Below are 13,299 nucleotides of genomic sequence, written 5' to 3'. Positions count from 1 at the left end.
AGGAGGACCTTATCTTAAAAAAATAATGAATAGTTATCCCAAAGTTACTAAATTTTAGCTTTAGGGATAATCACTATTTTTTTCTTTTTAATATGCTATTCAATCTTACCAATTTCTAATGAATACATAACCATCTGGAAAAATTTAGCATAGTTAGCTTAGTCTCATTTTTCTCATAAAAAGCGCCAATCAGGTTTTTTTCTCTTTATGATTACAGAATGGCTGGTCTAAATCAAGTTGTATAAGAACAAGCTAAGAATTATATGAACTAAAATCATATTTAAAATCTGAGCGACCAATATATAGAAAAGTCAAAGATATACTTGAACTTGTCAGATCAACACATTCCTGTACTTTCCTCAGGGGCAATCATACAATTTGACACCAACATTTAAGCTTCGAAAATTATGTGACCATCTATTACATTATGAATGATGTTATATGTCCTCAAACCTTTTTTATGACATATAATATAAGACAGGGCAACTTCATTTAAAAAAATCCTTTCTGCTATTGATAATTGCCTAAGCTGCTTCTTCCTTTCCTTTTTCAGAATGAAGAACAAATTTTGGTATTTTGAGTTTGGCACATCTGAAACTTTCTCAGCCACCTGCAAGAAGCTACATGAATCTGTAGAAATAGAAGTAAGAAAAATGAGTTATATTTTACAATACAATGAAATGGTTTGACTTTGATTATCAATATGTTATAGAGTTATACTTTGAGAAATCCACATAGCTTTACCTCACAATTCTAAAATTTCATTACTGTCGCTCATTGGGATTCTAGCATTCTCTGAATTATTAGTATAAAGTTAAGTTTTGAGTAGGAGTTGTTTTAATACACTATAAAAGGATGGAGGTGGAACACAACTTTAGAAATCAATGGGGAAGTTACTAGACATAGTGTGCATAGAAAAATGTAAAATAAAGGAAAGTATTTGAAGAGAAAAAATTTGCAAGATACATTAAAAAGTCTTTATTTTGGGGTCTCAATATCTTATAACCTTTAAAACACAGTTCACTGAAATTGTACTTCCTTTCATGAATAAAGGTTAAAAAAATATACTTTTCCATTCCATTCCCATTCATTAACTAGATTTTTCTCAGTTCCTGAGGTTGCCATTTTCCCATTACATTTGTAGGAAGTGGAAAAGCTACAAAAAGAGAGCAAAGAAAGCAAGAAAAGACACACTTTGAAAAGATTTGGAGCAAATAGGTCTACCAAAAAATACAGATACAGTAGGACTAAAATTTTTGGAGATGAGTTATAATAGAAAATAACTTAGTTTTATTGAGAGATTTTAGGGGATAAAGGAAAAGGAAAAGTTATGTCTTGATGAGTGGCAAAGATAAACCCTTGGAACAGAATTATGAAACCAGAACACCTAATGACTAGCTGATATGAATTGTGAAATATTGGCTTCAATATTTTTTATTTTAAAAATAAATGTATAACTTGTCGGCTGAGACCTAAATCATTAGTGGCATATATTCAGCTAATAAGTTTGGTAAACAAAAGTAGTATGGACCTATTGGATCATAATGGCCTGGCTAAGTTTTTCATTCTGACTTTCTAATTTCCTGTTAATTATAATGAAGGCAAAAGTGATAGTACTTCAAAATGTAACATTTTTTGGACTTTTGTAGTGGATAAATTGAAGTCTTAGAAGTAGAATGGATGATCATGGAATGGAAAATAACCTTCATGACTGAATCCGATCATAATGCTGAAAAGGAATATGATCACAAAAGTGAAGGACTTGGGATGAACACGGACTTTCTGTGATTACTATTTATCAAGATTTATATATGTATATATTTATATACATCTGTAGAGAGTGATATATTTAGATAGTTACATATGTGCATATATATTTATAAAAAATAAAAATATCTCCTTACATTCAAAATCATTACTTTACGGGATCCCTGGGTGGCGCAGCGGTTTAGCGCCTGCCTTTGGCCCAGGGCGTGATCCTGGAGACCCGGGATCGAATCCACGTCGGGCTCCCAGTGCATGGAGCCTGCTTCTCTCTCTGCCTATGTCTCTGCCTCTCTCTCTCTCTCTGTGACTATCATAAATAAATAAAAATTAAAAACAAAACAAACTTTAAAAAAATTCTTAACATAGTGGATTTTGATCATTTCTTACCTTCAGAAACCTATGCTCAAAGACAATCTGTAGCAGAAGGCAAAAAAAAAAAAAAAAATATGGCTTCTGGTTGAATGTAGGGTAAATACTCTGAAACCTCTTGCACCTCTCCTTTCCTTACCCTACCAATGAATATAGATTGAAAAAAAATTAGCTAGGAGAAATGGATATTCCATGGATAGGAAAACTCAGTATTGTCAAGATGTCAGTTCTTCCCACTTTGATCAGTTGATTCAATACAATTTCAGTCAAAATACCAGCAATTTTTTGTGTATATATCAACAAACTGATTCTAAAGTGTATATGGAGAGTCAGGAGACTCAGAATTGCAATACAATGCTGAAGGAAAATAAAGCTGGAGGGCTCACACTACCAGACTTCAAGACATCCTATGAAAGCTATCACAATCAAGACAATGCAGTATCATTGAGAGAACAGATAAATAGATCAATGGAATGGAATAGAGAACCTACAAATAGACCCCCTTCATAAATTTACTCAGCTGTCTTTGACAAAGGAAGAAAGACAATGCAACAGAGCAAAGGAAGTCTTTTTAACTAATGGTGATAAAACAACTGGACATCCATGGACCCCAAAAAAAACTGCAAAAATGAATTCTCTCTTAAGAAAAATGAGTTGAAAATCAATCACAGATCTAAATGTGAAATGTGCAATTGTAAAACTTTTAGAAGGTAACATAGGAGGAAACCTAGATAGCCTTGGGTATGGTGATGCCTTTTTAGACAAAACACCAAAGGCATGATCATTGAAAGAAATAATTGATAAGCTGGACTTCACTGAAATTTAAAAAAAAAAAAAAAAACCTGCTCTGTGAAAGACAGTGTCAAGAGAATCAGAAAACAAGCCACAGACAGGAAATAATTGCAAAAGATATTTCTGATAAGAGCCTGTTAATCCAAAATATACAGACTCTTAAAACTTACTAAGGAAATAAACAACCCCATTGAAAAAATGGGCAAAACATTTCAACATACCTCTCCAAAAAGGATATACAGATGGCAGATAAACATATGAAATGATGTTCCACATCATGTCATCAGAAAAATGCAATTAAGACAGTAATGAGATACAACTCTACACCTATTAGGCTCCTGAAAACACTGAATGCTGGTAACTCTCATTTATTTCTAATGGGAAACAGACTGGTACAACCTCTTTGGAAGACAGTTTGGTGGTTTGCTGACAAAACTAAATATACTCTCATCATATGATCCAACAGTCGCGTTCCTTGGTATTTACCCAAAGGAGCTAGAAACTTAACATCAACACAAAAACCTGCACATGGATGTTTATAACAGTTTAATAATTGACAAAATTTGGAACAAACAAGAGGTCCTTCAGTGGGTGAGTAGATACATAAACTATGGTACATCCAGACAATGGAATATTATTCAATGCTAAAAAGAAATTAGCTATCAAGCCTTGAAAAGACATGCAGGAATCTGAAATGCATTTTCCTAAGTGAAAGAAACCAATCTGAAAAAAATTGCATACTGTATAATACCAACATATGACATTCAGAAAAGGTGAAACTGTAAAACAGTACAAAAATCAGTGATTGCCAGGGGTTGTGGAGGGAGGGTTAGATGAATAAGCAGAGTGAAGAAGATTTTAGGGCAATTCTAATACTCTGTAAAATACAGTGATAGTGGATAAATGTCATTATACATTTGTTCAAACCCAAAGAATGAACAGCAAGAGTGAACCATAAATAAACCATGGACTTTAGTTGGTTGTCATGTGTCATTATAGGTTTATCAGTTGTAACAAATGGGCCACTCAGTTGGGATGGTGATAAATGGAGAGGTTGTGCATGTGTAGAGGCAGGGATTAGACGGGAAATTCTGTACCTTCCCTTCAATTCTGCAGTGAATCTGAACCTGCTCTAAAATAATAAAGTCTAGAGGGATCCCTGGGTGTCTCAGTGGTTGAGCACCTGCCTTCGGCCCAGGGTGTGATCCTGGAGTCCCAGGATCAAGTCCCATGTTGGGCTCCCTGCGTGGGGCCTGTCTTCTTCTCCCTCTACCTGTGTCTCTGCCTGTCTCTCTCTCTCTCTCTCAATCTGTGTCTCTCATGAATAAATAAATAAGATCTTTAAAAAATAATAATAAAGTCTAGATCTACAGTATAATATTATGTATGTCAAAAAAAATTTTAAACAGATTAAGGAAATATAGCCAAGGACATTTGAATGAAAATAAAAGGACATTTTTATGAAAATAAAAAGTTTTGGGGCACCTGGGTGGCTTACTCCATTAAGTGTCTTACTCTTTTTTTTTTTTTTTTTTAAGCATCCAACTCTTGACCTTGGTTCAGGTCATGATCTCAGGAGTGTGAGATCTAGTCTCTGGTCCGGCTTCATGCTGGCCATGGATTCTCTCTCTTCTCTTAAGATTCTCTCTCGTCTCTTCTTGTACCCCTCCCCCCTCTTCTTGCATGCACACACACACTCTCTTTCTCTCAGAAAAAAAAAAAAAAAGTTATAATGATAAAATTGAGTGGTTTTGTTCCCCAGAGCTTTTTACATTTTATAGAAAAACTATTTAGAATGCTTCTCCAAGTAATCTGGGCAACTAGAATAAGTTATTCTTCCTAGGATCATGCTTCTATAAGCCCTCCAAATCTGGCTTCCCAGCTCTGCATTTGCTGGCTTATTCTGGCGTCCAGCACAATAGCATTTATAAATCAGAACTAGCACTGTGCCCTCCTCACTTTATTGTTGTGTATCTTATAAATACTGTTGTAATTTTTACATATTTATATCAATTCTAAAACTTGTGGGTGGCAGTGTATGTGTGTTTGTGTGTATAGAATAGATAGTAATGCAAAAACCTGCTCCTCTACTCATTTTTTAATGAATCCAGTCTATCATATTAGCAAAATATGCCTTTCTGCCCTCAAGGTTACTTTATAATTAAATATAGCAAAAACATCAATTTGGAAATTTGATTCTGTTTGCTGTTGTTCCCTACTTGGCCTAAAATTATACCAACTATTATTTGAAAAAATATAACAGAGAATAAAAGTATGAGAGTACTTCAAGTAGATGTATGTTTTATCAGCAGCTTCTTCAAAACAAACTATTTGCCATGTCATCCTTTGTTTCACTTTCTTCTTTCATATAGAAAACTATTTCCAGAAGGGTGCATTTTTGGAAAAAATTGAATATCATAGGAAAGTAGTTGATAATAATAATACCTAATGTTCCATCTATTATTAACTATACCTTGTTCTTGGTATAAGCAATGTATGTACATTATCTGATTTAAGTCTTTGTCAAAATCCTATCAGAGTTCCTAATATATCTCCACTATAGAGATAAGCAGATGAGCATTTTATTTAATAATTTAAGAGTAACAAGAATTGCATTACTGCCAAAATGTTAAAATCTAAGGAAACAAATAAATTGGAAATTATATGTACATATCTATAATATATATACAGATATATAATATGGGAAGATATATATGATATATAACATATATGAATACATATATATGGTATGAAAGAGAGATTAGCAAAGTTGAAATTTTCAGAATTAAAAATTTCAATTATTCTCTAACTTTGTTAAAGAAGAAAAAGAAATATAAAATGAAAAGCTTTAAAATTACCAGATAATATGTTAAAAGCAGTTTGTATTACACTATTTGGGGCATAGATGTACACCTAAGAAACTAAGGTCAACATCTGGTTCACAACATCAATAAAGTTTGTGAACTTATAATTTGTTCCATGGACAAGGCAAAATTCATGAGAGAATAAAACAGCCCACTTTCCAAAGTATTCCAGTCTTTTGGTTGTCAATTAGTCTGGGAAAGATGGAATATTTTAAGATTTAGAATTTCCTTTCCAAGATACTAAGATTTGTTTTAATGACTAATTACTTCTATAAAACCAAAATGATCTCATGAATTAACAAAGGGCAAAAAGCATCAGGTTACAAAATAAATTAGGAGAATTCTACAATTAAGACTGTTACTGCCCAGTAATCTGGAAAACCGGGAGCAGACTTCCACAGCTCAGTCCCTGCTCTATGTGTATCACAATTACCCTGGATACTCTTTCAACACATGTTTAGAGCCCCTCCGTCTGGTCATAGCAGTACCAAACCACAGTCTGAAATGGGGAGTGGGGAGACAGAGGGCGATGAAACTGAGAATGGGTATTTTTTTTTAAATCACTTTGTTGAGGCATGGTTGACATACAAAGGGCTCTACATATTTAATTGGTACAGCTTGATGAGTTTGAGGATATGTATGTACCCATGAAACCATCACCACAATAAGTGCCATCAGTATAACCATCATACCCTCTTGGTGTGTGTGTTTGATAAGAACACTTAAAGCTTCTCAGGTGATTTTTTTTTTTTTTTTTGTCAGTGAAATTATAGAAGCAATAATGAAAGCAAACAGTAAAAATGTGGACCTCACAAAGTTGGTCAATAAAAACAGGAGTCAACCCATTAAATCCAAAACAAAATATAACTTCTTATTTCAGAAAAAAATAAGAAATGTAGTGAGGGTAGAGCATAGTTTATTTTACTATGATAAAATCATCATAATATTTCTTAGGAGAATGAGGGAGAAATGAAACAAGTTAAAAGGGGCTGAATGACCAAAAAGTGAATATTCCGTTCTGTGTTTACCAGTTTTTTGTTTGTTTTGTTTTGTTTGTTTTTAGATTTTATTTGTTTATTCATGAGAGACACAGAGAGAGAGGCAGAGACACAGGCAGAGGGAAAGGAGGCTCCCTGCGGGAAGCCCGATGGGGGACTCAATCCCAGGACCCAGGATCACGCCCTGAGCTGTAGGCAGATGCTCAACCACTGAGCCGCCCAGAAGTTATTTTTAATAAGATAATTTCTGGTAAGAATTCTAATATCCTAGCAATAGTTTTTAGTCTTCACAGCGTATACTACAAAAGAAAAACATGTTAAACTAAACTAGTTTCTGCTAATACTTAAGGCTAATACTGGATATCTTGAGCCAGCAGTATTTTATTATTATCAATGTGTTCAACAACTGTGTTCAGTCCTCAATTTTTTGTTTTATGGGTTTGCTTCCATCTTTCTCTTGCTTATAAGCACCTACTGGCTTCCCTTCTGCTCTGAAAGATATCTTGTTTACCTACAATTAATCCTTCCATCACCACCCCTGGACTGCCAGCTCAGAGTAAATTGACCTAAAAGGCATATCCTGAGCCCCTGTATCAGACTGTGTTTTGTAGATAAAACTTATAAAATGCATTTCAGAAAACATCAAGCTTACTCATGGGAAGATACAGAGCACCACACAGCCTTCAAATATCAGAAGAGAAACTTTGAGGCCACTTATGTGTACATGTTTATTTTAATCTGTAGATTTGCTACTGTTGTTTTCTGCAAACACATACATAATTTTGCCTTAAGAATTACAAATGAATTTGCAGAAACTCTTCTAAGAGTGGGCTTATGTAAGTCATTTTACTCCATGCTACTTTATGTAATGAACAAAGCAATGTTTTTATGTTTAATTAAATAAAATTGTGTATAACTTTTATTTGACCTGAGCATAGAATTAGACTTGCTATGGAAAAAAATATTTACAGTGTATCATTAATTGAACCTCATCAAATTTATCCATGCTTAACAGCTGTCCAAAGTTCTTCACAATTTGAATTTTTCTATCAAATAACATATTAACTGAACCTGAAACAATGCACTTATTTTTCAAAGTTTGTCTTTAACACCTCTAAAAAGTATGATGCAATGTTTGTAAATGCAGATTAAATACACTGGCAGAAGAATTTAAACCATTTTCATTTATTTTAAGCGAATTTGTGTCTGGAATAAGATCTTCCATTTTAATACTGAAAAGAATGGACAATGGCCTCACAACATTGCCCTCTTCAAATAGCTCCCATAGTACTATATGTTAACGACCTTTTTTCTACATAATAAAAATATTCAGGATTTATTGACTAACTGAGGCCGTTAGCTTTTAAGCTTTTATATTCTTTTCCTCTGTAGCTACCTTTTTAAAAATCATAAATCTTCAAAGCGGGTGAAAATATTATCTGACATAGTATTATAACTTGTTTATAGTTCATAGCCTTCACCTCAGCTTTTATTTCCATGCACTCAATTGGTGTGCTACAATTCCTGCTCTCCATCACAGCTAGCTCTGAAATTTTCCAGACTAATGAACATAATGTTAAAGCAAACAGAGGAAGGTAACCTGGGGTCAAGAACTAGTGGAAACAAATCATTAATAAATAGCAATTTATGTAAGTACATTGTCCTGCTCTCCTTGGAACCTCACTGTTCATCAGTCCTTCTTTGGGAACTTAAGGACTTTTTTTTTTTTTTTCATTTTTCCTAAAGCTACTCACTCTGTTTCCTTGAAACTACACGTGATAAGACTCTGAAGAGTGAAAACATGAATAATAGTATACACTGATGTTTTTCAGTTGTCGCATGTAACTCCCCTAGTTCAATTAAAACAAAAAGCCTATTTGCAACTGCTCTCCTTTGCTGCAGATGAACAAAGGAATACTCCTTCACTAATTCTGAAAGTAACTTGTCACAGTGGGGTTCTAAGGCCTAGTCAAATAATTGTCTTAGTGTACTACCTGCTGTGTTCAATATTGAGTGAAAATGGAAGCCAGGCCCTAACTCTAGCTTATTTCACAATTCTTCTGTTATTTAAATGATTTTAGTCAGTTTGGGGAAAGCCAGACCTTTATAAATTAACAGCAGGGAAATACCAAAGGTGTCAGATTGCATATTTATCATCTTTTTCGTGTAATACTTAAATATGTATTAAGAAGTGACTGACATAAATTAGGCAGATTTCAGAAGCCACAGGCCGTGGCTTGTAGAGGACCCCCTTCTGCTTGACATTTCATCCTTGTCAAAGATCAAATTATTTTAATTTAGGCTGCAAATTATAAGGAATGAAGACTTCTTTGTGGGAATTCCCTGTGGTAATCTGACTTTTGTTGTTACTGCTGCTTGTCAGTGTGCAAAAGATATAATATGCATGCAAATAAGGTTAAAAAATATGTACTATCTAATTATCCAGCCAGTACATTCCACTTGAAGACAGTGGGAGGCCTGACACACAGTATGTGTTTGATTCATTGAGGCCTGCAGGGTATTTACACAAGATTACTTTTAATTATGAAATTAATATCTGTTTATCTAGTATATATAGCGGTAAGTGAGTATACACATGAGCAGAATTCTTTAGTAAAAAGAAATCATCTTAATTTAATACATGAAAAGGAGGAAAAAATCACTTGTTTCTAGGGAAAAAAAAGGCATCATCCAGACCTTGGTTTCACCCCCTTTGAAACAAATTGAATGAAAACTTGGCACCTTCTCTAGATTTGTTTCTAGCCCTGCCAAGTAGACTCAAGATGTCTTGCTTTATTTCACAGTTTTTATATTTTAGTGAACAAGATGCAGTATTAGATTTAGTATGAAGAGGCAAATATGGAAAAAGAGATGTTTTTTGTTTGTTTTTTGTTATTTCATTCTGGTGGAGCATTATCTCTTCTAGGTCCAAAAATCATCGCTGCCATGAGAAAGAGAAAGATGAAGTCATTATCAGTGTTTTGATTTTTTTTTCTGAAATAAGATATGGCAAATAAAACAGTCCCACAACAAATATACTTTCATCTATGAAATGTATATCCCTCACTAACAAAGTTCTCTGTAAAACAAAGTGTTATGTGTTTGCATTGCTTCTCATATCAGCTTACTTACAACTGACAAAGGGAGAATGATATCTGGGATAAATTTATAATAAGTACCACTTTAGAAACCTCAAAGCAAATGAATAAATAAATAATAATTCCAAAAATACAGTATGGCCTTACCACTCTTCACCCAGGTGCATCAGTGGAATCAAACAGAAAATTCAAAAAATTAAAAAGTGGCCACTCTGAATATCACAAAGCATTGTCTGTTTGCAAGTTTCATTTTTCTCATAATCAAAAAGGTGTTTTGTCACCATGCAAACAAATAAAATCTGGCTGAATAATTATTTTTTATTTCTCAATCTATTGTTACAGTAGCTATGGAGTAATGGTGGATTAGAGATTGCTTTTACTGTTGTTCTTGGCATTTCTCTCACTCAGCCTCACTAGTTCTCCATATCCGTTTAGACAATGGTGCCTCTCATTGCCTTTAACACTGTGCTTAGAACTTAATCTAGTACAAGAAAGCATCCTTAGCCACCCTGATGTAATTCAGGTCTCTTTGAACTAGTGATTTTCACTTTATTTTTTTTTTTCTTCAAAGACTATTAAACTACTTCTTTCTCTGCCCAAGCAAGTGAGACCATGAAATATGAATTCTGTTTCCTTACTTTGCCCCATTAGTGGGTTGCAGTGTGTTCTAATCAGGAGGCAGTTATTAAAATTTCTGCCTGAACATTGACTAGACTTCCTAGACTCCACCTCTTTGTAACACATGGGAAATTTGTAGCTGGTTATACAGACACTAATGTGTATCCTTACCAATGGTTTTCTGTAAACAATGATAGACTCATGATTTAATTTGATCATGTTTAAACGATAACTGATTAATGTTCATGGCTACTTTATCTTTTATACTGACATTTAGAGTAGTTATTTGAGTGTTCTCAAAAGGCTTATTTAAATATGAAAGGATCTTGGACTTAAAAACTCTAATTGAAAGATAAGGAAATGCAAAAGAGGAAATCAAGGAAGGAATGATCAAACATCCTATTGTTTCTTTTTTTTTTTTTTTCCTTTTTACTGATTAGTGTGATGGAGTACAAATAGATTTAATAAATATCTCCCTGGAAGGAATTGCTATTTTGAATATACCAAGTATGCATGGTGGATCCAATCTTTGGGGAGAGTCTAAGAAAAGACGAAGCCATCGCCGAATAGAGAAAAAAGGGTCTGACAAAAGGACCACACTCACAGATGCGAAAGAGTTGAAGTTTGCAAGTCAGGGTAAGTTTTTCTCAAATTTAATTGTGTTAGCTTGCTTCTAATACACTTTCTAAGGCTGCTTTAAAATTAAAGAGTTTTCCATTGCACTGTAGTCTATATATTTATGCAGTTATATTTTTCATAATATTAGATATGTGTATGTGGTTAAATGAGATCATAATATATTCTAAAATTATATATAAATTGGCTATATTTTTCATGGATTCTTTTCCCTTTATTCTCCTTCTTTGGATCTCACTCTATTCACTCTTCTTCACACAGAAAAGAGAATACGTCTGGGTATTTAGTGGATAATAATATGGAATATATTGCACAAGAAGTTCTGAAATCTGATCATCTTGGTCAGGATGTTTGCGTTGTTGTAACAAGGGCCTGTTAAAGCTAAAGCTTTTCTAATGTTGTGTTGCAAGATTTTTTATTCCTGGCTTTGTTCACTCAGGCTGTGACATCAAAGTTATCTTACATAAAGCTGTTGTTCTAGGTACCACGTATAATGACAGGTTTCAATACCCCCACAAGAAATTTTGGTTATCTGAGGCTATTTTTCCAGAAATTTTATAACAACAATTGAGAGACCTGGGAAACAGATCATAAAAGACTAATAAAATGGGATAGAATAGCTATGGATCCAAATTTTCAATTTCATTGTAATTTAGGTCACACTCAGGCATGACAACTAATTCTTGTTGATAGATTTTATAGACAAAGACATCAAATTGGTACTATTCTAATAATTGGTCATTTTCCAATAATTTATGTATATTTCTTTTATTTTTCAGAGTATACCTAGTTAATACTATCAATGGCATTCAGACAGCCAAGAAAGCATATTGGCCCGCTCAGTGTAACAAAGACAAAATATGGAGAGGTTAGCCTCCTTATGGGCCCAAGAAAAATAAATACAAATATTTTAAAAATAAATAGCAAAATAAAATGCGAAGATGGTTGGTAGGCTCCATGGTGGTGGAAACAGCTTTATCTTTTGGTGTCTTCAGGTATCTGATTCAAGTTCCCATAGCGGGCAGTTACTTCTGTTATATGGAATATGGTGATCATGAGGGTAACAAAGATTGATAGGATTGATAGAGAAAGTATTAGTTATTATTGTCTTGAAATAAGTGCTTATTATAGGCTGTCAAAGACAGAAGCTTTTGAAGCCCCTTAAATATATAGGTAATCCTAAAGAAGTAAATTCTGAAGAGTCATGTAATTTAGTACAAGCAAATTTATATTAACTTAATTAAAATGCTTCATACTCAGAATGAGTATAACTATATGGAAACATGAAGAAATTTTTTTTTTCTGAAGGAGAAGTACATAGAAGAAATGAGTAGGTTTGTGCCATATGAATTTTAAAGGAAGAAAATGAGACATAGTTATCATTTCACAGGGGTTATTGACATCAATGTTATATTCATATTTAGATATAACATTAATAGTTTTCTATGAAGATTAGTAAAACCTAGTAAAATAATCCATATAATTTCTATATATATAAAACAATTTCCAATTTTATGTGGTTACTAGATACCAATAGTTGGCACGTCCTTTGCATGTTGATATTCCATATATAAATCTAAATTATTCTCAATGTTCATCTGCCAACTGCATTCACCTTTTGAGCCATTGAAGTTTATAAGACTCATGATTATGCTCAACCAGGACAAGTGTCTATTCTATACAACCCCTATGGAGCTACTGCAGGTTTGCTCTTTGCTGCTTCACTCATGGCCCTCTGTATGCTTTTTTCAGGAATACACATTTGAAAAACAGCATAGACAAATCAACCAGAAGTATTGTCATAGACTGTCATTGCCTTTAACTGTATGAAAAGACCTCTCTTCCCATTTTGTCTTCTTACTTAATGTTGTGGAACTATTAGGGCTATATCTCCATAGAGTTGGTAAAGAATAAAGTGGGAACCAGTAGGATTTGTGACAGGTATATATTTTTTCTCAGTACAAACATGGGGGAAAACAATGGAAATCAGAGTTTTTGAAGGTCATTGTATGAGCAATAACAGATGTGTATGTTCATAACTGATTTGGCTCAACTTTTTGCTCCTTCTCTTGAAAACAACGATGGTAGTAGTTTGAGTGTAGTTTTATTCCAAGATAAGGACAATTTTATCTCTAAAAATGACCTTATCAGCTGGAT

The 13,299-nt window shown here is 33.6% G+C and overlaps 1 protein-coding gene across 8 annotated transcripts in view; it reads left to right on the top strand.

Moving 5' to 3' along the window:
* Positions 1 to 13,299, top strand: part of DGKB (diacylglycerol kinase beta) — a 695,350-nt gene that overhangs the window by 502,511 nt on the left and 179,540 nt on the right. For all 8 annotated transcript variants that reach the window (XM_025464249.3, XM_025464247.3, XM_025464246.3 and 5 more), the window contains 2 exons: positions 554 to 644; positions 10,947 to 11,142. In XM_025464249.3, coding sequence (XP_025320034.1) covers positions 554 to 644; positions 10,947 to 11,142 — 287 coding nt within the window. The remainder of the gene's footprint in view (positions 1 to 553; positions 645 to 10,946; positions 11,143 to 13,299) is intronic.

This window comes from Canis lupus, chromosome 14 (genome assembly GCF_003254725.2).
Source record: "Canis lupus dingo isolate Sandy chromosome 14, ASM325472v2, whole genome shotgun sequence".
Classification (NCBI taxonomy): Eukaryota; Metazoa; Chordata; class Mammalia; order Carnivora; family Canidae; genus Canis; species Canis lupus.
The sequence above is the reverse complement of the archived record's forward strand: the minus strand, read 5'-3'. Positions and strand labels throughout refer to the sequence as shown.